The sequence below is a fragment of the Rissa tridactyla genome, chromosome 5, assembly GCF_028500815.1.
Source record: "Rissa tridactyla isolate bRisTri1 chromosome 5, bRisTri1.patW.cur.20221130, whole genome shotgun sequence".
NCBI lineage: Eukaryota > Metazoa > Chordata > Aves > Charadriiformes > Laridae > Rissa > Rissa tridactyla.
This window is the reverse complement of record NC_071470.1, coordinates 10,898,205-10,922,689: the sequence shown is the minus strand read 5'-3', so window position 1 is coordinate 10,922,689 and position 24,485 is coordinate 10,898,205. Positions and strand designations below refer to the sequence as shown.

Genomic DNA, 24,485 nt, shown 5'->3' with positions numbered 1-24,485 from the left:
ACAAAATCAATAAAAGAGAAAGCGGGAAGCAAACATCCTAAAGGAAAGGCCTTTGCAAGTCGTTGGATTATGTCTTTCATGTAGCACTAATGAAAGGAAGCTCAGTTTCATCGCCACAAAGCTTACACAATTTCACCAATTTAGTGAGGTTTTTAAGTATGCAAGCTTTTTATTAAAACATCACTAATGACCAATGAATATCAGAGTTAAAAATGTGTATATATGACCACTGACTCAAAACCAAATAGCACACAGAGACGCAGATGTAAAGCAGGACGATCCCATCCACGTTCCCATCGTACTGCAACTTGTCTGGGGGGGCTCAGCCCCAGCTGTCCCCCCCGCGGGAGGCAGGAGCTGCCACAATGCTCAGCAACAAGGGCAGGAAAGAAGGGGTTTGGGGGAAGGGGGGTGTCTTTTGGGGTTTTTTTATTTTATTTTAAAGGGATAAGATGGTGTGGACTCTCTTTTTTTCCCTCTTTCCTTCCCCCCCCAGTGCTGGTACCGGAGCCCCTTTTTCCCCAGCAGGGTTAAAGCCCCCCTCTGCCCCCCCCCAGTCCAGCTCCCAGTATATTCCCAGCCTGCTTATTTGGCAGTTTCTCAAGTTACTCCCCTCAGGCAGCTTGAGCCAGTAAAACTAGATCCTTTCATCTCCGCGGAGCTTACTGACAACCAGCCGTCTGGTTTCCTAGGAAACAAAATCTTGGCTAGAAATAGTGAATCATTTCCAGGTCACTTTCAACATGGAGAGTGGAGCAGGGAAGCATTGGACTGAGGAGGAGGTTAAAGCCTTGTTAAGCGTCTGGTCAGAAAAAAATATCAGAAAGCAACTCCACGGCACCCTGAGGAATAAAGGAATATTTATCTACATTGCTAAAAGGTTGCAGGAGTTAGGAGTTTGCAGGGATTGGAAACAGTGCCGTGCAAAGTATAAAAATCTGAAGTATGAATACAGAACGGTTAAATATGCCCACAACTCTGGGGATGTCACAAAAACCATGAAGTTTTTCCATGATCTGGATGCCATATTGCGCTATGAACCTGTCACACAATTAGCAGCAGAAGAAAACGGCAGGTGTTCTGCGACTGAGACGCAGCCGAACACAAGCCCCACAACAGAGAGCACGCAAGGTAAAAAAAAACAAAACTGTTTTTGCTTCTATTTTTTTTTTTTTCCTTCCTCTCTTTGCTTAAAACCCAAAGGGAACAAAAAGCCGAAGGCTGAGTTTGCCGGAGCCGGAGCGGAGGTTGCGCAGCCCCAGCAGCGCTGTTAGAACTGACTTGATGCGCTCCTCGCGCAGGGGAATAAAATGTTAGCACCCACCAGTGTCGAAGTCTGTAAATACAGCGTAATTCTAGCAAAATTGTGCTAACTGCTTCTATCGCAGCCTCGGTGAGTACTCGCTGGGTTCAAGGCTCCTGCGCTGGGTTGAAACAGAAATTAAGAATGTCTTTCCCTTTGACATTCGTACTTTGGAAGCAGGTTTGGTAGCGCTCCAATTGAGATATAAACTTAGATAAAAGTAAAGGTTGAAACGGTCAGGTTTGCTTTTTTTTTTAATCGGTGTTTGTGATACAAGTGAAATTTAGGATTTTTATTCTTATTTCTCGGTAACTGAAAATTTAGCTATGATGACTAATGGTAAATTAAATTATTTTGTAAGCAATTCAACTTAAATATTTGAGAAACAGAGGGATGTTTAATAACTTTTCATTAAAAATTGTTATGTAGTGAGGAAAGCAGAAATCATCATGTTTATCTGACTATTTTGAGGCAAACCAAATTATTAGAACTGCTTTTATTCTGAAGGGGTTTTTACCAAATTATTTGCATCTCTTGTTTTATTCAGCTCTCTCTACATATGCATTTAAGCTGTGCTTAACATTTCATTAGGGTCAATCTGCTATTTGACATCACTCAAATCTCCTTGTCACATCCTAAATGTCACTGAAGCATAAGCCCCAATAACAGTTATAAGTACCAAAATAAGATGTCTAAAAAGAGAAATGCAGAGCTTAGCCGTTTGTTCCCACAGCATGGGGCAATTTACATTAATTAAGACTGTGAATCTTTTTAAAGAAAACAAAAAACTCAACCTTAGTATCAGGGGAGATTGCCAAAGGCACAGAAAGGAGCTGGACGTCCAGTTTGCCCTTGTACCCTTCCATGTCTCCCTCTACAATGCTGTTTTACAGGTCTGAGGAAAAGAAATTGGCATTTTTCTTGTACTGTTTAGCTTAACGAAAAGCTTGACCTTAATTTGTCATCACTAGCAGAAAGCCTCTAATCTGTCAAAGTCACTTTAAATTAAAAAGGCAATTTTATAATACTGTAACGTGCTCTCTGCACTGTGTATCGCAATCCATTTTTATTTTTAAACTTGCAGAACTGTGGCTAATACAAGCTGTGACATTTCTGAGGACTACATGAAACTATCTGAGGATCTGCCCTCTGTGTTTTGATTTAGTTTGCACCAACTATGAATCCTAATTCTCATCTACCTTAGCCCTCTAGCAAGTTTAAATCAGAAAAGGTTAATTTCAGTTGCGAATCCCAAACTAGAATATATTAAAAAAAATTACCCCTGGGTGAGACACACCTCATTTTGCAGCATTAGGACAGTCTGGTTTTAAAGATGATATGCATATATATATCTCTTAAATGCACAAGCATTTCTGTTCCTCCCTTAGAGGAAAAAAAACAAGTTTTATGGATAAACAAAAGTTAAGTGCATCTAACTGTAATAATGCAACACTAATGGTAAGAATTTAAATGCAAAGATTTCCACAGCAACCATAATTCAGCCACAAAGAAAACCCACTAGGATGAAAATGTGTCCTGCAGCTACGCAGAGTGAATACACCCATAACAGGGGTAGAGAGAACAGCTGGGAGAACATCAACTTCCTTCATTTAGGAATACAAGTTGAGCAAGTCACACTGTGCTGGAGGCCCAGTCCTTTGCCCACGGCGGTCAGAGTTGCCGTGTCTGCCCAGCTCTGTACTTCAGAGGGCACTTGTAAGGCTAAAATGGCACCTGTGGCTCTGGGGCTGATGCTCACACGTCCCGTGGTGGGGGCAGACCTGATGGTGTGGCTCCCACCACAGGAAACCAAAAACCCTCATTTTGGCAGAGCGGGAGGAACCAAGGATGTCTAGGCTTGTGACTTGAGTAGGAAGTCAAAATGCTAACAAACTCAAACCTCTGCCAAATAATATTGTCCACCGTGTGTGGTGTATGAGGGCCTGGACTCTGGCCCGAAATCAATTATTGCTTCTCAGGCTGTGGGTGTTGTACCCGAGCTCTAAAACTTTCCATGCACCTGCTAGGCAAGTAAACACATCTTTCAGATCACTAACCCAGTCGCCTTATTCAGTTCCCACTAAGATAAGCACGCGAAGCTGTTTTCTGTTCCATGTTTATATTGGACTGGTTCCTCTTCACTCCATCCGTATCAACATCTGCGTTCCTGTTTCTGTGTGCTCCGCTCACTGTGTCTTTGGCCGTACGCAGGCCTCTGCTCGTAGGTCTGCCACAACCGTGTACGTCTTTATTTTAAGAACCTAGTAGCTATACTAATTTGGTTTTTTTAAAAAGCATGACAGGGCATGCTCCCAAAGAAATTACTGTGTTTTTTACCATTATGCTTAGCCTCAGTCTAAATATTCATATCCATCCTTAACGTAAGCTACAAAGCACACCTCTGTGTGTGGTTTGGTTGATTATCTCAACTACTGTAAGAGTGCTGGGGAGGGGGAGAAAGGGGAAGGAAGGAAGGAAAAAAAAGACTACTTTTATGGAACTGAATGGTATTTCTGTAGTGTTTCCCTGAGTTTTTTCTTCATACCTTGCAAAATCAGTTTTCTTCTGAAAGTGTAATTGAAGGAATTAATACTGAAAATCCCAATCAAATCTAAGTGAGAGGGATCTTGGGACAAACTTGGTAGCAACACACACACAATTCCCAGCTCCTTCATGGAAAGACACTTTTTGTATAACCACACACAGCAGTGCAAGTCAGAGATGTTCCTGTTGTCCTCCCAAAATACACGTTTTGAGAGGCAAACACAGAGTTGTAGCTTAAATAATAATTAAAAAAGATACAACTCAACATGTTCACTTCTCTTAAATTTTAGTTTATTATCCCAGTAACCAACAACCGAGAAAATCCATGTGGAGTGATGATGGTGCACTATGAAAAATGGTATCATTCGTGAGAGTTCAAATGAATGACCTTCCCATTTTGTTAACCAGTTTTGATTGTTTCAAGTCAAAGCAAGTATTAATAAATTGAGTACATGATTTACAAAGGTAAAGTTCACCTAGTAATTCATGTTAAGTTACTCTCTTTATGTTTAAATATTAACACACTGTCACTTTCCTTGCCGTTCACTTTACTACAGCAAATGCAGAAAAACTATCAAGCCTGAGCAGAAACGCATCAGCAATGACAATATTACCATAGGTACAAAACTCAGACAGCTACTAGAAATGCAAAAAAATCCTTCAGAAATGTTGACTTGAAAATGCCACTCATACATAGTTTTTCACATCTGGACTTTAACATTAACCATGTCATTGACAAGTATTTTATATACATATTTTTTAATAAGCATGCAGTAGTCTTATTGAGTAGCTTTTTTGCTCCTCATATGCTTTTATTGACTCACCAAATATTCTGACATCTTTTTGTGTTAGCTGTTCTTATTTACTTAAAATATTTTTTTCTTTCTAATATTACAATGTAATTAAACTTGCTCATCCTAGTACCCCTGGCACGCACAGCAGCCTTCCGAGAGAGATGTTCTTTCCTCTCTCCATAGTTTGCTCTGCAGCTGGTAAGCAGCTGGAACACCTGTCCTGGGGTGGGAGATGGAGGCAGGGGCACATCTTCCTTCTCTCCTTCCCTCCCATAGCCTGGCCCCAGTGGGCAGCAGCAGCTCCAGGCGGGGAAGCGAGGAGGACAGCTGGGACCAGTCGGAGATCAGGCATCTATGAGTCATTCTGAGCCTTGCTGAAAGCCAGGAGAATTTAGGATAATGTTTTCAAAGGTGGTTTTCAGTTTCACCTACGTCAGGGATACCAGGTTGCATCCTAACTGCACCTCGTTACTGTTCCTCATGACGAACTCCTGCAGTACCTGTGAACAGGTAGCTTTGATCTGTGTGACCTGCCTGGCTGGAGCTGGCAGTAGGTCAACTCCCCACACTCTGAATCAACATTTCAAACCTCCTGTCAACATGGTACATTGAATACAGCATATTAGAATCATCAAATCATTGACTAGTTTGGGTTGGAAGGGACCTTTAAAGGTCATCTAGTCCCACCCCCCTGCAATAAACAGACGCATCTTCAACTAGATGAGGTTGCTCAGAGTCCCGTCCAATCTGACCTGGAATGTTTCCAGGGATGGGGCATCTACCACCTCTCTGGGCAACCTGGGCCAGTGTTTCACCACACTCATAGGGAAAAACTGATTCCTTAAAACTAGTTTAAATCTTCCCTCTTTTAGTTTAAAATCATTACCCCTTGTCCTGTTGCAAAAGGCCCTGCTAAAAACTCTGTCCCCATCATTCCCCATCCCTTTAGGTACTGGAAGGCCACTATAAGGTCTCCCTGGAGCCATCTCTTCTCCAGGCTGAACAACCCCAACTCTCTCAGCCTGTCCTCATAGCAGAGGTGCTCCGTGCCTCTCTACATTTTTGTGGCCCTCCGCTGGACCCGCTCCAACAGGTCTTTCCTGTGCTGAGGGCTCCAGAGCTGGATGCAGCACTCCAGGTCGGGTCTCACCAGAGAGGAGCAGAACGACCTCCCTCAACCTACTGCCCACGCTGCTTTTGATGCAGCCTGGGATGCAGTTGCCTTTCTGGGCTGCGAGCACACATTGCTGGCTCATGTCCAGCTTTTCACCCCCCAGTACCCCCAAGTTCTTCTTGGCAGGGCTGCTCTCAATCCCCCAGCCTGTATTGATACCAGGGATTGCCCCAGCCCAGATGCAGGACCCTGCACTTGGCCTTGTTGAACCTCATGAGGTTCACACAGCCCCACTTCTCGAGCCTGTCCAGTTCCCTCTGGATGGCATCCCGTCCCTCAGGTGTGTCAACCGCACCACTCAGCTTGGTGTCATCTGCAAACTTGCTCAGGGTGCACTCGATCCCACTGTCTATGTCACTGATGAAGATATTGAACAGTACTGGTCCCAATACGGACCCCTGTTCTGTTACTGTAGAACAACTTAAAAGTCTGTCCTCTGAAAATTAAGCTGATTCAGAACCTGACTTACATATGCTGCTTTCTAACTTACATAGCAATTCCTATAATATTGCTTTTTAAACAAATGTAGGAGTACTGAGAAAAGCTAGACTGAATCCCATCAGCTACAAATGCGTCTGTTCTCTGGTCACAATATTTTCCTGCTTTGTCTAAGCCATTAATGAATTCCACAGATTTCAAAAACTCTTTGCAGAACATTCTTGTTTTCTTCACACTCTTCTCTAAATATTCTTCTTGGATATTTTTTTTTGTTACATAAATGATTTGTGGTTATCTGAATCCATGTGCAAAGTCCCCTTTTATTTGTATGTCTCTTACTTTTCATTATCTACTTTCAAACTATGCCTTTAATGTGCTATCCATCCCAAATACTGAGTCAGAAAATCATACAAGTCACTAGAAACAAGTCAGTTTCTACAAGAATTTTAAAATACATTTCAAAAAGGCTTCACATGCAAGATATAAAATAATTTAATTTACCTCCTGTAACTTGTGTCCCCTTATGGGGACAGGCCAAATTAATTTTAAATTTAATTTAACTACAAATTAAGTGTGGAGATCACAAAGTTAATAATCTTCTCATTGTGTATGGACATCTTCACTTAAGCTAATTTAGTCCATACCTATTTTTCATCTAAAAACTCTTTCCTTCCCAGGTAAAATAACAGTTTCTTTAGAAGATGATGAGGATGCTCCAGGAGATCCACTACTTTTTATGTCCCATGTCAGACCAGTTCAACTAGGTATAGTATGGTGGCACAGAAAGATGAAAAACTAAAAAGCAGCATGGCTGTCAGAGCACTTTCTGATAGCTTGAATATGCTGTCATTCCATTTCTGATCAACATAGTTTTAAAACAGACACACCTTTGCACCATCTCCTTCCCAATTTCAACACTCAGCAGTCTCACGCATCACAAGATACTGGCCACTGTACGTGGTATAACATCTGCATGACCACCGTTCACATTCAAAACACATCCCATGCTACGGCCTAATCATATCAACCACATTAACCACATTAATTTTGTTAAATGCTAGTGAAAAGTATGCCAAATGGTAGCATGTGATACCCATGTCAACTTGTGGGTTTTCTCTAAGTCACGTAATTTCTGCTTAAAGCAGCATGAGCCAGGAGAGAGATGCAGAGGTCAGACCTGTCCCACTGAGCAATCCAGATTTGCAGTGGTCTTCAAAGCAACCGTGTCCTCTCTCCAAGCAAGGCGTGGTCAGCAATGCTTTAGTCCAACCAACCATACAACAATTCATTTGGAACCTGCCCGTAGTTTTGCTCAGGAAAGTCATTACGGAGCAAAAGCACAAATCTGGGAAGCCAGAAAGAGGAAGGAGATCCTGGGTGGGAGCCCCTTAAAGGGGCTGCTAAAGGGAATGGAGAAACGTGAACACATTTTAGGCAGAATTAGGCAACTGATGAGCTCATTCCTTGCCTAGGTAAACAGCAGCACTGTCCTGAATTTCCTACGTGCTCTTTCCATTTTTTATATACCCTAACACACATCCCAGTCCAGTTACAACACTTTTCACTACAGAATGTCCGAAGTGCCGTATTGAGGAAGAAAACAAGGCCCCAGCTAAACCTACGGCTTTTACCTTACACACTACACCCCTCTTGCCTGGCATAACAAGAAATAAAGGAAGAGACAAGAATCTCACATGGAATTATATGCGCATATATAGAAACAAAACTTTTCTTGCAGTATCTGATTCAAATTTTACAGGAATATGTCTGTGTTACTCAGTGCTCTTGCAACACACTGCCACGCAGATTCATTTGGCCTGCTAAGAAAATCTTAAATTCTGAGAAAGCTGCTTTATACAAAGCCAGCAAAATAACTTCAATTGCATGGACTCTCAAGTAAGCACCGAGACTAAAATGTCTTCCATTAGTGCCTTTTTTAATTTTAAGATTACAGGCACTATTTCAGACACCACTGAAAAAAAAAAAAGAAGTTGAGCCCTTTGTATCTATATTCCGTAATATTTTCGTTTCGTTTCAGCAGATTTCTCATTTTGAGGAAGCTTAGAAAAAAATCTGATATGCCATAAACACATCTTTCATATCAAAAATGAATGTATATCCTGTCTTAACAATTTTTTTAAACAAATTAGAGCTAAAATACATTTGAGACATAAGGAAAATTTTCACAGTGACCATAACAACTTTTTTCAAAGCGGTGCTTGTGGGTGAGATATTTTGAACCAGAATGTTTTCTAAAGGGAATGAGGAACGAACACAGCCACTGTTTTCCACTCTGCGTGCAGCAGAACGAATGAGCAATGCACCGAGTCACTAGAATTGATTTGAACTAATATCCACAACCGAAAGTGAGCTCAGTTGCAAATGAACTTACTACTGAGAAATACTGGTGTATGTTGGTATACAGCCATGGCAATTCCTACGGTTGCCTTCACCTGTAAACAAGCATTTTCTTTCACTCCCTCAGGAAGAAATGAAGAAAGCATAATTGGTATGTTCCCTGAAAATTACCCTCCTCAACAGCGCATCGGTGAGCTGGCTGCTGCAGAGTCACAATTAACACAGGACTAACAGGGAAAAAACGGGTATCTGTTAGTACACCTTTTTCGCAACTAGAATGAATTACAGAGACTAGCAAAGAATGCCTCTATCTAGGGCAGGTTTGCCCCCAGAGGGGTTATTATATACAACTACACTTGACTGAAGCTCTATGTACAAGCAAAGGCCAGGTGTTTTTGCCATCACCCAAAGCTCGGTGACTATTAAGTATCCAACCTTTGTAACCTGGCTTGCCCGTTTAGAATAAGACACTGGCAAAGGCATTTATCACTTCAGTGTGACTGTAAAAAACTGTGTCAGTTACTGTGCACTTTTGTGTTTGCTCTCTTTGATGAAGCACTGGAATCGTGGGGGTTTTCTCAAATAGCTGTTTTTGCAAAGATTTAGAAAATGCATGAGAAACCACTTTCCAAACTAATTTGGTAATGAAAAGGAAATCCTAAAGCAAATTCATAATTAGAAAGAAGGAAACATTAAAAAAACTGCAAGAGATCGTATATCAGTTTTAAGTAATTGCATGGCATCATTTACCTCCTAATACTAAAAAACAAAGTTGAAGACTGGAGAAAATAAAAAATATATTAGTTTTGCAGAGTAAGACAACTCAAACTTTATTTTTTACTTAAAAAAACCAAATATTTTTGATTGACCCGCCCTGAGAAAGGGGGAGGTACTATGAGAACTGGATTCATTATCACACAAATATGCTTGTATGACTTCAGGCAGAAGTCTCCATTCCTCAGCTCCCCAACAAAAGGGAGCTTTGTTAAGAGTTAAGGATCGGATTTTTCAGATCCCTACCCAGTTTAAAATTCTGCATGTGTGTAAAACCAAAAGTATGGCATGAATGCAGAAAGTTAAGTCTTGATGCTCATGTCAGTGACTCAGGGCCTAATTTATCATTGTGCTAACGCAGCACTTCGTATCTTCCAAAGAGGACTCTTCTCCTCGCTAAAGTCTGAAGGACAGAACAGCTCATCGGTTATTCTCAAAGGTGTTAGAAGTAAAAGTTTAGTGTATTAGGGCAGGAAGAAAGAAATGTTCCTCTTAGGTCAATTAAATGTACACACACTATCTTAATATTGGTTTTCAGGAGAAGGCAAAAATGATGTCAGAATTAACAAAAATACCAACAAATTAATAACCAATAGCTTGATTTTAATGCCACCTCTGCTCCATCTTTCTCTGGAGAGACAAATCATTAGGAAATAACATACTTCATTCTCATTCTTTCTGTCCTTTCCCCACCCTGACCACCCAATGCAGGTAACCCATGTCTGTGTCTCTCCCCTACCCCACGTGATGCAGGTCATGCAACGGCAGCAATAGAGGCTTCCAAAACACCGGTTTTTATTCCAACAGTAGCAAATGAAGGAGGAAAACACTGGACTGTTAATGAAGTCAGAGCTTTGATATGCGTATGGTCAGACAAAACTATCCAGCAACAACTGGAGGGGACAGTGAGAAATAAAAGAATATTTGAACAGGTTGCTGCTAGACTTCAAAAGTTCGGAATTGACAGGGACTGGAAGCAGTGCAGGACAAAATATAAAAATCTGAAACATGAATACAAGAGTGTAAAAAGTGCCCAAGACTCAGGGATTTCAAGTAAAAGTATGAAATTTTTTAATGAACTGGATGCTATTCTGGGGCACAGCACCATGGAACAAGCAAGTAAATCAGATAATGATGAAAGTGAGAGGCCTCCAGAATGGACAGAAGCAAAATCAGAAAAGGATTCCATAGGTAAGTACTTCATACCCATATATCATTTAAAATTTTTAGTCTTCCAGCTCTAGAGAGACCTTAAGAGTACCAAAAAAAAAACACTTTCCTGGGGGTGGGGGTGGGGGAGTGGCGGGGACAATGAATGTAAATTTATTATTTTGTCCAGTTGTTCACTTTACATTATAACCTAATCTTTCAGAATCACAGAATGGTTCGGGTTGGAAGGGACCTTAAAGATCATCTAGTTTCAACCCCGAATGATTCTTTTTTTAATAGAATTGAGAAACAAAAAGAGGAAAAAAAAGGTGAAGACATAGGATAAGATGAAGTGATACAGAGAGATCATTCCAGTCAAAGTCATGGCAGAAGAGACTTTTCAGCTTAGCTAAAAAAATAGATGGGAGAGATGGTGAGACTGTGTTACTGGAAAAATGAAGACGTTGAGCAAAAGAAGTCTGTAGTTGTAGACGTTAGTTAAAAAATTAACATTTAAACTGTCTTTCTCTTATGGTCCCCAGTAGCCCCATCTTACTAGCCTTTGGAGCAAGACTCCCAAACTAGTGAGACAACTATTGTGAAAATAGCAAAAGGAATAGCATCAAGAATGCTGTCAGAGCTTGCCTTTATTTTTGTGCGGTTATTGACAAATAACTTGGTAATGGATGGATCAATGCAGAATTAGAGCAGACTGATGAACCTACGCTACGTAGGAGTTAAAACATTTTTTATTGGTATGTACAACCAGAAACAGGCCTGTTGTTTAAGAACAGAATTAAACATAAAACTATTACACAGTAAGCATCCTACACAGAGGATGATATTATGGTGGCCAAATATAAGACTAGAAGTTAGTAAAGTAATGGAAGAAGTCAAGAAAGATATAACACAGAGACCATCTCTGGCTGAAAACTACAAGAGCATTTTGGGGGAATAGTTACTCTTCAGTTGCGCCTTATAGGCTCTTTACTAACGCATCTACTACTTAGTGCCTGCCGGCATAAGGAGCATCCTGGGTTGGATGGATCTTTTGATTTGACACAGCACAGCTGTTCTTATGTAGTACACAAATGCGGTGCCCTAATTAACATAGCATTATTTACGCAGAAATGCCTGGAGACACAGGTGAAGAGGACTCTGTTAGTAATATGTCAGAAGAACTACGGGTTGCAGATATAAAGAAAGTTTCTGACTCAGGTAAACTGAAAAGTCTTCTATAATATATAAAACTCTAAATTTAGTAAGTTAAGATGGATTTCTAAAGTAGGCCCACATAGTAATGACGGTTACAAAATGCAGAGGCCTAAAGAACTTTTAAGGAGGTGATAACGTCATAGCGATAACCATACTTTCAATAAATACAGGCATACTTGCACATTTACAACGCTCTGCCAAATTTGATAAAAACAGTCTAGTAAGTAATCTTTTCAAAGATTCGTGACCCAAGATGTAAAGAAGAAACTATTGGTCTAAGCAAGTTGAGTGCAATGTATTACTGCATTTACTTTTACTTAAACTATATCTTCCCAAGGATTAGAATTGTTCAGTCTCCTGTGCATAAACTAATACAGCATTTTTTCACAATAGAATGTGATCAGTATTTAATATAATTGTGTACACTCTTATGTCAGGGGATGAAAACTTCATTTAAGAGTATCACTACTAGCACTGAGTGTGAAGGTCATACACTCTTTAAAAACAAAAAAGTTTTACACCTGAAAGCATAAATTTCAGGGGAAGTGGAAATTTAACATTCAGGTAGAGACACATGAAAGTTTCAAAGACTAATGGGCTTGACTGTCCACAGCAGAGGACTTCATAATCTCTTTCAGTAGCATGAGGCAGAATATGTGGTCTAAATTAGGCGTTATGGAGTAATCCTACAGAATTTAAAATGGTCTAACGTGAACTTGGAAGATTTTAATGTCAAATTAAAAATCTTCTGACAGATGATGTTACTGTAAATACTTCTCCAGAGAATCTGGCAGCTCTGCATATAGCAAAAGAAACAGCCATGACAAGTAAGTAAAGCCATGGTTGATCATGAGAGGTAATTTGAGGTATAGTGGACAGTAGTGTTGTTTTACCATTCGAGAGCAATTACATTTATTAATTTAAATTTACTAATAAAGAAATATGTAACTGGCCTTTTACTAAATCACCATAGGCACTTGAGGCATTCATTAGAGAAAAACAGATTGTCGTGAAAAGTGCATTGCCTATATAGGGACCGCATTTTGAGAGAGACAAAATATGTAAGAAATCACAAATAGTAGTTTGTGGGATCCAATTAAAACTACTTGTAAAATGCATAAAATTCCATTTCTCCGAACCAGTAACTAAAATTACAACATATGCACAAACAGTTGTTAAGACACTGTAATAATACATAGCTTCAGCAGTGCCACTAAACTGTCATTTGACATAGTTTGCAGCTGCCTGCAGCTGTGTAATATTGTAACTTTTTGGATTGCAATCTTCCAAACGAGTTATTTACGATAAAGTTAACTGAATACTTAAAGTAAAGTTTTGAGTACTCATTTTTGACACTTTAACAGTCCTTTAGGATAAGTGTTAGGCGTAAATAGCTTACCTTGGTTACCATTTCCCTTGTCAAATATATGTATTTTAACTGCTTATTTTGTTTGTTTTGGGTAATTGTAATTGCAATCTGATTTTGTGGGGAAAGATTAAAATAGCAAGTTTTTCAGAAGCCTATCCACTCTAAAGACTACTGTTCAAACTTCTGTGGGGAAAAAAAGGCAAAACCACAGCACTGCATCATGAAGAGATGCAGTTTCAGTTTCCAAAATTCTTTCCCTCATTCCCAAATGAACAATACAGACTCAAATAATTTTATCACAGGTGGTAAAAAACACCAAGACTTTAATGTTATTAATGGTAATGTAATTAGGCATTATATAGAGCAGAGAAAAGATGCACACTTTTTATGTTACAATACCATGGAGACCCTTTATTCTCTAATCGTGGTACGTGCTTCCTAGACAGTTCAAATAAATTCAAAGTGTGAAACTGGTAAGTGAAGTGATTGTATGTACCTTTATATTCACAAATTTACTTGCTGATAAATAGCGAAAAAGATAGTCAGGCAGGGACACCATATTACAGTGGTTCTTAGATATCAGTAGGTGTCTGACAATCGATAGCCTTTAGGATGTGACTTCTTAAAGACTACTCCATATTCAACAGAACTTCTGTAGAAAATTGTTTCTCAACAGGCATGTAATTTTAATTTATATATACATACTCATGTGACTAAAAAAAATTGGTAAAAAGAATAATTTGACAAAAATAAGAATTTAGAGATTCTGTTACCCTTGTATCAGGGTACCTTCCTAATTAGTACATGGAGTTAATGTACTCTGCAGTCAGAGTTATGCATACACTTGTCTAGATATATACTAGCTAACCTGGGCAGACCTCTAATTTCTGGCAACAGCAGCTTTGTAGATACACAGAGGTGCCGAAGCTCCCTTAGAAGCGCACGTGCTTCTCGCGATCTTATGTGTGGATCTGTGTTATCAACCACATAACACTGTCACCACTGACAAACTTTACAAACCGTTCAATCAGGTTTGCCATACTCTAGTAAGGAAAACATTAAAATGTTATTACTTAGAAGACAAATGCAGCAGTTTCAGGAAAATACCTAGTTATTTAATGTTTCATGGGATTGTTTTTCTCCTCTGCCCACATGTATTCATTCCTCAAAGAGCAGCAAATGCCCACCCGAGAAGGAAAAGACAGAGGTAAATAAATCCTTATACATTCTTCTACAGACTGTAACAGTTTACTGCAGTTTCTCTGGAGCACTGCCCTGGAGTAGTTTTCTCAGCAGGCTGGCCTGCAGAGGGTGCAAGAGCATCATAGCAATCACAAACCCATTTCATTTTTAGCAAAAGCAGCCTAGGAGAGGCTAGCGGCGTCACTGTAAATTTTTCTCCTTTCTGGTAAAAAATGCCCATATTAAACGAATCTGGAAATAAAATCTTAATTTAGCCATTTTGACTGATGTTTTCTATTTCATGGGATCACTTTTAAGGACAGTTAATTCCAGAAATCTGTTCAGAATATCCAATTGCTTCAGTTAGCACAGTAGTCAGTCAATTCAAACTCCATCTACATGTACATTCCGCATGTGTCAGACTTTGCAGTATGACCACAGACTGTATACAGGTGTTTGATTAAATCTGAAGTGCCAGGGAACAACAGTGGAGATGAAAACAAGATTCTAAAGAATGACAGTAGCCTGATGTTCTTAAAAAAAAAATTTACAGCAAGTATTTTGTTTTAAACAAATTACTTTTCTTGCCATTATTTTTTAGGATTTCTGGTGCCCCACATACTTTACTATATGTCCCTCTCAGAACAAATTTGGAATAAGTCATGACACCACCAAGATACATTCCTAATCAAGGGATTTTTAAAAATCTGTTGTTTAAAGTTAAGATCTTAAGTTGGTACATACTCGGGCACTTATGTTGGCTTGAACACTTACTGCTGTGTGCTTAGAATTTTAAAATGTACAGATATAAGGTCCAAAGATACATATGCCCTAGGCTGGCATGAAGCAGTGTTTCAGAGAAGTGCAGAAGTTCTTTATTATTCACTGACTTAGCCCAAGGCATACTTGAGCCACGGACACAAACTCCTGTCTGTGCATCCAGAGCCATCTGCATCCAGTCTCACAGATCAGGGAGAGATGGCAGCAACTCTGCAAACTGTTGGGAGAGTAAATACAGGCCACACACTGAAAAAATTTCCCTAGCTTTGACATTCACCACTCCCCTTTTACAATATACAAGACACACATGAGAGAAAGGATTAGGAGACAAATTACTAATCTTGCCTCGAGAGCCAGAAAACGGGATAAATAGTGACAGTGACAGAGTGCCAAAAGAGAACAGAGCTTGTATCAGTCTGAGCGGGTACAAGGAAAGACTGCAACAGCATTGCTCTGGTGGCCTTGTGAGCAACGCTTCAAACACAAAGTAGAGATTAAACATATTTGCTGGCAACCGTCTATAGCTTCACTAAACAATGTGGACGGAGCCACTGTGTTTTAGCCGTGCCAGAAACTGTCGATGGTTTGTTCTCTTTGGCTCCGTCTTGCTCTCCTCATGCCCTCCCTCCAAAAACGCTGAACAGTGGCTTAGAAAAAAAAGCCAGGCTCCCTACCCACATTCTTGGCTTGCCAAAGAAAAAAAATAAATAAAAAGGCACATGATGCTGGTCACATCATAAAGAACGTCTAGTGCAAACAAGGCTGTATTGATTTGGGGGGTAATTTTTAATAAAATGGCTCTAGATTATGGTTTGTTGCTCAATGTTTAGGGACAATATTCTTGAATGGACTGAGAATAGGCCAGGAGCCAGAAACCGCTGTCATCGATCCGCAGTGTGGCCTTCACTATTAATCTCTGTACAGCAGTGACCTCACCTGGAAATGAGGATCGGAAGGACCACTTGCATCATCCACCCGTCCATCCCAGGGCGGAGGGGTGGATTTCTCCCTTAAACACCAGCGAGCCAATGGCAGAGGAGCGGAGCTCTCCTCCCCATGGAGTGGAGCCCAGGGACACCTCTGTCACCCTGCTCTATGCTGTCCACCCTGCCAAGCCACAGCAGAGGGGATGCTCTGAGGACAGGCATTTAGTACTTTGTCTTTATCACGCAGGCAGACAGCCTTGCAGATCAATTGTCCAGGCACAGCACCCTGATGCAATGCCAGGACCCTTGCCCCTTTTGGGGCTAATTCAGTGACTTTTGGCATCAGCCACTTGGGAGTCTTTCAGTAATTTCAGTATGTGTTGAAGCACCCCTTATGAAAGTCACCATCTTGCTGCTTCTGCTGCGCAGATGTTCACCAGTTACTACATACCTTACAGCCACAATCAGCGAACCATTCTACAAACCTGATCCAGGTTTAAATAACTTTAGACTTTGCATATTTAATTCATAAACTTATGCAACTGTTAGGTGGTGTTCTCGATTTATTTTAATATGTAAGTGTATAAACTCTGCTCTTAAGCCCACTGCTTTTTAGAATAGTTTGGGCTGGAAGGGACCTTTAAAGGTCATCTAGTCCCACCCCCCTGCAATGAGCAGGGACATCTTCAACTAGATCAGTTGCTCAGAGCCCCGTCCAACCTGACCTTGGGATGTTTGCAGGGATGGGGCATCTACCACCTCTCTGGGCAACCTGTGCCAGTGTTTCATCACCCTCATCGTAAAAAACTTTTTCCTTAGTCTAAATCTACCTTCTTTTAGTTTAAAACCATCACCTCTTGTCCTATCACTTCGGACAGCTTTGATGGCAGCTCTGATGTATTACGAGATTAAATCTTTAACAACAGTTATCATTAATGGCAGTCTGAAGTTATTGATCCTCAAGACATAACTCAAGACCTGTTTAGTTAATAAGAACTCTCTAAATTATTTTTTTTTACAGAAATCCTTGAAGATGATGGGGACTTTGCCAGCTCCACCCCGGCAGCTCCGGAAGCTACACAAATAAAGAAGGAGACGATTGACATAGGTAGGTCAAGACTTTGTGTCTTGATGGTTGTAACAGCACATTCTACTTTACTAGCAACTGCGGGTTTCTAAGGTTCATGTGTTATTCCTGCACATTGTACTCATTCTACTTCTAGGTTAAGATAAAATCTGGGGTTTTTTTGATTTCATATTGCAAAAATGCATAAACACTTATTTCTCCCTCCCTCAATTAATAACAAGATCTTATTTTCCCAGACATCATACTCCTCATTATGCTAGATGTGATAAGTCTGCGTTTGATTATGACATAAATACTGTTCTTTCTCATACACAGTTGCTAGAAATGATAAACCGGAGAGCTAAATAGCTGTCTCAGAAACACTGAACATTTTATGCCTTGTCCATTTTTTCAAACTGCTTCATGACAGTGCATTTAATTTCAGACCATTCACTATCAAACAACTGCCACAAATATTCTGAATTATTTTACAAGTTAAACTGAAATCGGAGCCTCAGCAATATGTAGAAGTCATACAGTCAGTGACAAGTATTCAGGAGAAGATTTGTTTTATTAAAAACATTAAAATTTAACATTAGAATAATTAGAATACAGTAGGGATATAAATCTTCTTGAATAAATGAGCACAGAACCATGGAAGGTTGTGAAAAAAAGGCATCAGAGGAAATAACCATTACATTAAAATCTATTGACCTGACAGCCTAGGTCAAAGTATACTTTACAGTAGTGCTGTTTACACCCAGAAATTAATGGAAAGAATAAAAAACACTATTATAATGATTCTGTGAACAACAATTCTTTGCCCTTTTACAATGAAAGTTTCTACCATAAGAATATTTCTATTGTGTGCATCAATATTTCTGTGATCCAGAGTTTCCTTCTCAGCAATTATGTTATCCGGAGTTTGGGTGTTGAGACACGCTACCCAACGCAGCTTTTACAACAGTTTGCGTATGCTGATCTTGATTATGAAAGACAACTGTAAGGCGTATGGCACTGAGGACAACATCAGAGCAATGCCACCACAGCAATGACATGCAGGAACACAAGTTACGTTGAGGATAAAGCAAATCTGTGTCCCTGAAAGTTCAGAGACATAGCGAAGTCACACTTAACGCAAAGAGAAGAGTTCATACACAATGACACAGGATAAAACGTCGTGCAGATCGACTGCCTTATACACGCAAATTCCCTGTTCCTGTCATGTAATACCCAATTGAGGATAGCAATCACGCAAGTCAGCAGAACACAAGTGCCATTGCCAAAGGCAGAAAGAGATTAGAGAGCCAGCATAATTGAGAGAATGAGCACATAAATGAAAGCCATGCATTTTTTTGGTAATAGTGTAAAAAAAAAACCAAACTCCTGCTTCGTTTTGGCCCAAAATTGTATTTCCGATAGCTCCAAGTGTTAAAGGAAGATGGAAACATTTTCTTAAGAGTTATGGGGTAGCCTATTTATGAAAAAACACTTTTTTTCTAGTACCAAGTAAATCACACACTTATGAGACTATAATTCCTGATTCTAAGTTTTCCATAGGTATCAAATTTATTCCTGCATATGGTTTATGAAAACAAGTATTTACCAAATCACTTAAGAGAAAGCAAGTTATAAAGCAGATACGAATTCCAAGTACTACTCTGTGCATATGCTAGCAAGTACCATTATAGAAAGCACATCAAAAGAACCACTGCTTATTTACCAACAATCTCTTATTTCTAACAGAGTCTAAACCATGCACTCAGTTTTTCAAAATGTGAGCAATATTTACTTCTACCCTTTACCAAAAACTGTATTAAAGATAATTGGTCTATGACATCCCCTACCAAAATGCTGAGAACTGGTCTTTTTCTCCCTCCCAACCCAGAAAGTAATTCCACACAAAAGTGAACTTTCAGCCTCGGATAAGCATGAGGAAATGAGCCCAAAGCCAGCAGAGCTGCGAAATAGATGATTTCCAGGATTCTGAGGGCTCCTGAATTTTACTTCTGAAGGGAATAGTTTTTACGCTGTGAAAGAGTGCAATTCTAGTATAGTCTCAGCTCTGCAGAAGGAAAAAAAACCTGGCATGTAGACATGCATAAAAATAATAGAATGATGTTTCTGTCCTGTTAAGGATGGAATTTTGAAGATAACTCAGATGCTGGTAGAATAAAAAATAGTTCTTCTGTCTTCCCTGTTGTGTCATTTAATCCACACAGAAAGGTTTCAGATAGAGCCATCCCTACGTATAGGAAGTGCAATTTAAGCTGAGGCTAAAGATTTCCACAAAAGCATTAATGAATTGTTTACTTTACGATTTTTTTTTTGCTTGTGTTATCTCCATAATAAAAGCTCTGTATCCGAGACTAGCCTTACACCCAAAAGTAAACAAACACGGCTGTCTGCTAAAGGAAGGCAAAAGGACAACCTTCCTCAGCAAAGTCTAGCATCCCAACCTGCCCTGGCTCCCAGGATCAGGGAAAGGCACACCTCAGAGCCCAGCTTTGAAACCCACCATGGTAGCTTACTAAAATGGACTTGAAACCACTTTTTTTGTGGTTAAACGGAGTCCTGAATAGAGGAGAATGGGTAGGAATAAGGAGGGAAGGTCTCTTTTCAGTTTCTTCGCAGTCACACTGCATGCAGGTTTGCCGCAGGCTCCTGTGCCTCTCATTCTTCCTCATCACATCCAAACCACCTGCACAGCTCCCAGACTTGAGAGGGGACAGTGGCCTTCTAGGGCCCAAGTCCCTGCTCATCCGTGTTATCAGCAGGGGAGATGGCATGGCCCCATGAAGGGAAGGGCTGCCGTCCAAGCCCTGTTCGGAGGGAGTGAATCCGCAGACATGTGCCCTTACAAATGGCCCCAGAGCCTCCCCAAGCCTGCCCTACCCCACATCTGGAAGGCACACCTGTGCTAATTGAGGTGTACAAACATGTTATGCAAATTGACTTACATGTGAGATATAAACTATCCACATACGCCTACGTGCTTAATCAAGTACTTTAAATTTGTGTTGCTACCTTTTGGAGAATGTAGGGGCAGAAAGAAAGATAGGGCTTATGACAAATGCCAATAAATAATTTGATTTAGGGAGGTACGTGGCAGAAGACTTGTTAGAACTAATGGGTTACAGTAATGGGTATGACATTTTTAATTGAAGATATGTGTCACCTGCAGAGGATGGCAATAATATTAGCAATTTATTTGTCTAAATCCAGGTCTGTTTTATTTAAAACTGTTTCTATAGATGATGATTCTATAAGCACTACCTCAGAAGACAGATCTTGTACGCCAGTAGCAAAACGGATAGTCGGGACAGGTGAGTATTAATTTCCATGCATTTATTCTGAAACAAAATCACATTGTAATTTCGGTACCAAAACTGGAGCACCCAGATCTCCACTGTAAACACAGCTCTACTTTTCTACTTCTGACTCCAGTCTAGCTTTATCACTAAACTTAAAAACTAGTTTCATAGCTCTATTCCCTGTCATGAACAAAACTTGCATTAATACCGTAGTTCAACTTTGCATTCTGTACTTATCTGATGAGCAGCATCTGCCTACTTCCAAACATGTAGGTAAGATTTTTTTCTTCTATTGAATTCCCAGTAGCATTTTCATTTGCATGATATTTTTCCTTGCCATTCTAATTTGAAACCGTACTGGAAAGACATTTTCTTATCACTGATGTTATATTGTTGCTTTTAAAGCTTAAGGCCTATTGCTTTCCTGCATGTAGCACTGGGATACATCTGTCTAATTTGACAACAGCAGCAACAAAATTACACTGAGAAAATGTGGTATTTTATATGCCTTGGAGAAACAAGAGATTTCACTTGCTACATATTTTGCATACTTAATCAAAATGTTATCATGTATGGATATTAACATTGCAAAGTTAAAAGATTTTCGTAACGAGATTATTATAAACATTTAATCCTTCAGCTTGTTACTATATCATTAGCTACAGTTACACTTTAATATATGTATATTCAGCAATGCTCAGTTGTTGCTTCATTTATATTTTCAGACAATCACATTCCCTTGGAAGAAACACAGAATCACTTTAAAGTTATTACAGTTAATGATACTGGAGCAGGCAAACACTGGAGTGATAATGAAGTCAGAGCTCTGATAAACATATGGTCAGATGAAAAGATACAACAAATGCTTGAAGGGGCCACAAGAAATAAAGAAATATTTGAGGAAATTGCCAGAAGGTTAATGAAACGTGGTATAGACAGAGACTGGAAACAATGTCGCACAAAGTACAAGAACCTAAAATATGAATACCGCGCGCTGCAGAAGGAAAATGAGCATCTTGGTAATCCCAGGAGAAAAATGAGATTTTACGATGAAGTTGACTGTATCTTAAGAAGACAGCCTCTGGGTCCCTCGGGCTGGGGATGTGAAAGTTCAAGTCTCCTATCAGGTACTAAAAACTTCAATGATGAGATAAAGCGATTAAAATGAAACTTGAAGTTGCTTGTTGACCCATGCTGTAGGGGTGAAATACGTGGCCAGAATGGGAAGGGAAAGTAATTGAAGAACCTGTATTTGCATGGTCAAGTAGGCAATGCTCAGCAAACAGAAATGGTCTTTGGAGGAGTTTAGAAGTGAGAACATTAACAAAAAGTGAAAACACCTAAGTGTTCAATGTTATGGGAGAATCTTTGTGCTTTTGGAAGCTTAAATGAGATACAGTGAAATGGTGCTAGAAAACGTCACAGGTTTTAGAGGTGATCAAGCAGACATGTAAAGTACTATGGACAGAAAACTGCAAGCCCATACCAGTTAGAACTGCAGAATCTGTAACAATCAAGTGCAAAGACTTCGAAACAGCAAACTTCATTAATTCAATTCACACCACAATCAAGAGAGAGAAAAATCCAGGGCAGTGATGTTTATTTCAGCACTTGTAATTATTATATTAATTTTGGTAAAGCAGAATCTGTTTTCTAAATAGAGTTTGCATCTATTTTAGTAACGACAGACCTCTGATCTAGGAACCCCACGGCTAGCCTTGTCTCTGCTGTAAGGGTTCTCATGACTGGGCGACTGCTCTGGCTCTCACGGCCACCTGCCCCTGCTGCAGGCAGATCAGATGCTCTTGTAGAAGCAACTTGAACACTGCATCTCAGAGCTCAGTGAGTTGTGGTAAACCAGAACTAATTCTGGTTTTTCTCAATATGTTAGATAATAATTTGCAATATCACAAATGTTAGTTGTGGACTTGAACCATTTCTGCAGCAGAGGCCAGGAGGAGAGCTTGAGCAGAAACCGCTGGAGCCATCCTTAAGCCAGCTGTCCTCACTCATTAATCAGAGCCCTAACAAGGTGTCCAAGGGCACCGTACGGTAGTGACATTAGTTTAGGCTGGAGTGACATCCACACAGTCATGGGATGACACCACTGCTTCTCACCTGCCTCATTCTTCTGCTCAATTACATTCTTAAGACAGAAATTGCAAATCTAGAAACTGAAGATATTACTGCTCATTCTGCTTTTCCGTGAATGGAATTTGTTAACACCAGGAATATTTGAGCCAACCTGGCTGTTTTACATTTTAGCATGCTGGAAAAGGACTGTGTAATATGTGCTGTGAACGCTGATGTAGAAGATAGTAAAACAATAACTTTTCAGAAAAGAAGCTTTAGTTATTAAACTGCTCAAGGCATCTGCCAAATAAGTGTTTCTCCACCCTGATTTTGTATGCCAACCCAGCACCTAACTTTTCTAGAAGATTCTCATTGCTGCGAGTCACTTGTCCCAATGCATTTGCTTTTGTAGTATAAAGTTTTTTGGTGTGTGACTAACTGTGCTTTGAGAATCTCTGCAAAATACTTTTAACACTTTGCTTTTCTCTTCTAAGTTTCAGTGGGAGATATTACAGCAAACACAGGATCCTTGGGTATCAAGAGGAAAACATGGACTGATGGTAAGAACCCCTGACTTTTTAAAGCGTCTATACAGTCCTGTTAAATGGGATCCCAGATTCTAGTTTCCAGTACTAAAACAGTTAAAAAAATAATCCTACAACTAAACACCAAGCTCCAAAACAACATTCTTATCTCACTCTCAAGAATCTGCAAGAGAAGAGTCCTGATAAAAATGCGGGTCTAAGAAAAACTGCGATTTCTTTATTTCAGTCCTCATCCTGCTGTAAATGAGGTAAACATCAGGAAAGACTTTGATTTATAAGAATCAAGTGCAAGGAAATGATTAAAAGATTTTTAAAAGAATATTTCTTAATTATCTGTGTTGCTCAGAGGAAAATAGGGACAGTATCACAGTTGTGGCTGTGGTTTCCTCATATTATACTATGTGTCAGTAAATGAGAGGAGAATCACATGTTTAGACACGTCTAACACGTTGTACAAGAGAAAACAGGTTAAGACAGCTATTCCAAAGAGAAGATATGGTATAGAATCACTGGGAGAGAAAAATGAAGGGATGGATAGAAATATGCAGCATGCAATCTGATATAGGAAAGGTCAGGAGCTTATTTTTCTTCCTGGCAGAACTGTCAGGCCCTAAAAAATCAAAAAGATCAACAATGAGAGATCACAAACTTAGTTCTTAGGAGGCTCCCCTTATTTTTAATACTAAAATGATGTCTTGTCTACAGACAGATGAACACAAACAGATCTGAACACCACAACATTTCTGAATTCAGCCTGCACAGTACACCACCACAAACCGTGCTAACAGGACTAACTCTGGGTGATTAAATATACTTTCATTTATTGCTTATTAGATAAGTACGTCTTGCAGAACACAGTAGTTAGGCAAAGCTGAAAGTTTCAAATATGAGTGATTTTTACAAGGACTGCTTCATTCCTACCCGCCATTATACAATGACCCCTTACACAACACCAGGCAATGCCTGCCAAAAGAGTGTAACAGAAGGACAGCATTGGGAAAATCTAGCATGTGCTAAACTTCAGCGTCAGCAGTTCATTGACTTGTGCACTCTAACTACATACTTTGCTTTTGTCCACAGAGGTGTCACCTGTTCCACTTAAGAAAAGTGCTTCTGAAAACACCATACTCCACTTCCAAAAACTATTAACAGAGAGAGTGCACACAGTAACAGAAGGCAAAAAGTTACTGTTAGAAAGGCTTTGTAAGCAGGAAGAAATGCAAGACCTGAACAGAACACAGCTGTATGCTGATCCATCAGCCATACAACAGGTTGGTCTAATGAACTTTCTACAAAATTAGCATGCAAAGAGATTCTGTCAGACAGTAAGAAATGAAATAGACTCATTTGTGAGTGTAGGTCACCCACGTGATTACATGGTTGCTCCCCTTTAATATATTAACCTTCAGTCATTTAAATTAAAACTAGGTATGAGTTCCCATCATAATCCTTAACTATGAGCTTTTAGTAGTGACATCGGT

General features: G+C 39.8%; 1 protein-coding gene across 1 annotated transcript in view; it reads left to right on the top strand.

Moving 5' to 3' along the window:
* The first annotated feature begins 742 nt into the window (after positions 1 to 742).
* The window catches only part of PAICS (phosphoribosylaminoimidazole carboxylase and phosphoribosylaminoimidazolesuccinocarboxamide synthase), a 41,415-nt gene continuing 17,672 nt past the window's right edge, over positions 743 to 24,485 (top strand). The window contains exons 1-10 of the mRNA XM_054203021.1: positions 743 to 1,131; positions 6,931 to 7,017; positions 10,097 to 10,576; positions 11,663 to 11,752; positions 12,505 to 12,576; positions 17,028 to 17,114; positions 20,327 to 20,398; positions 21,112 to 21,513; positions 22,954 to 23,019; positions 24,085 to 24,304. Coding sequence (XP_054058996.1) covers positions 744 to 1,131; positions 6,931 to 7,017; positions 10,097 to 10,576; positions 11,663 to 11,752; positions 12,505 to 12,576; positions 17,028 to 17,114; positions 20,327 to 20,398; positions 21,112 to 21,513; positions 22,954 to 23,019; positions 24,085 to 24,304 — 1,964 coding nt within the window. The 5' untranslated portion in view covers position 743. The remainder of the gene's footprint in view (positions 1,132 to 6,930; positions 7,018 to 10,096; positions 10,577 to 11,662; positions 11,753 to 12,504; positions 12,577 to 17,027; positions 17,115 to 20,326; positions 20,399 to 21,111; positions 21,514 to 22,953; positions 23,020 to 24,084; positions 24,305 to 24,485) is intronic.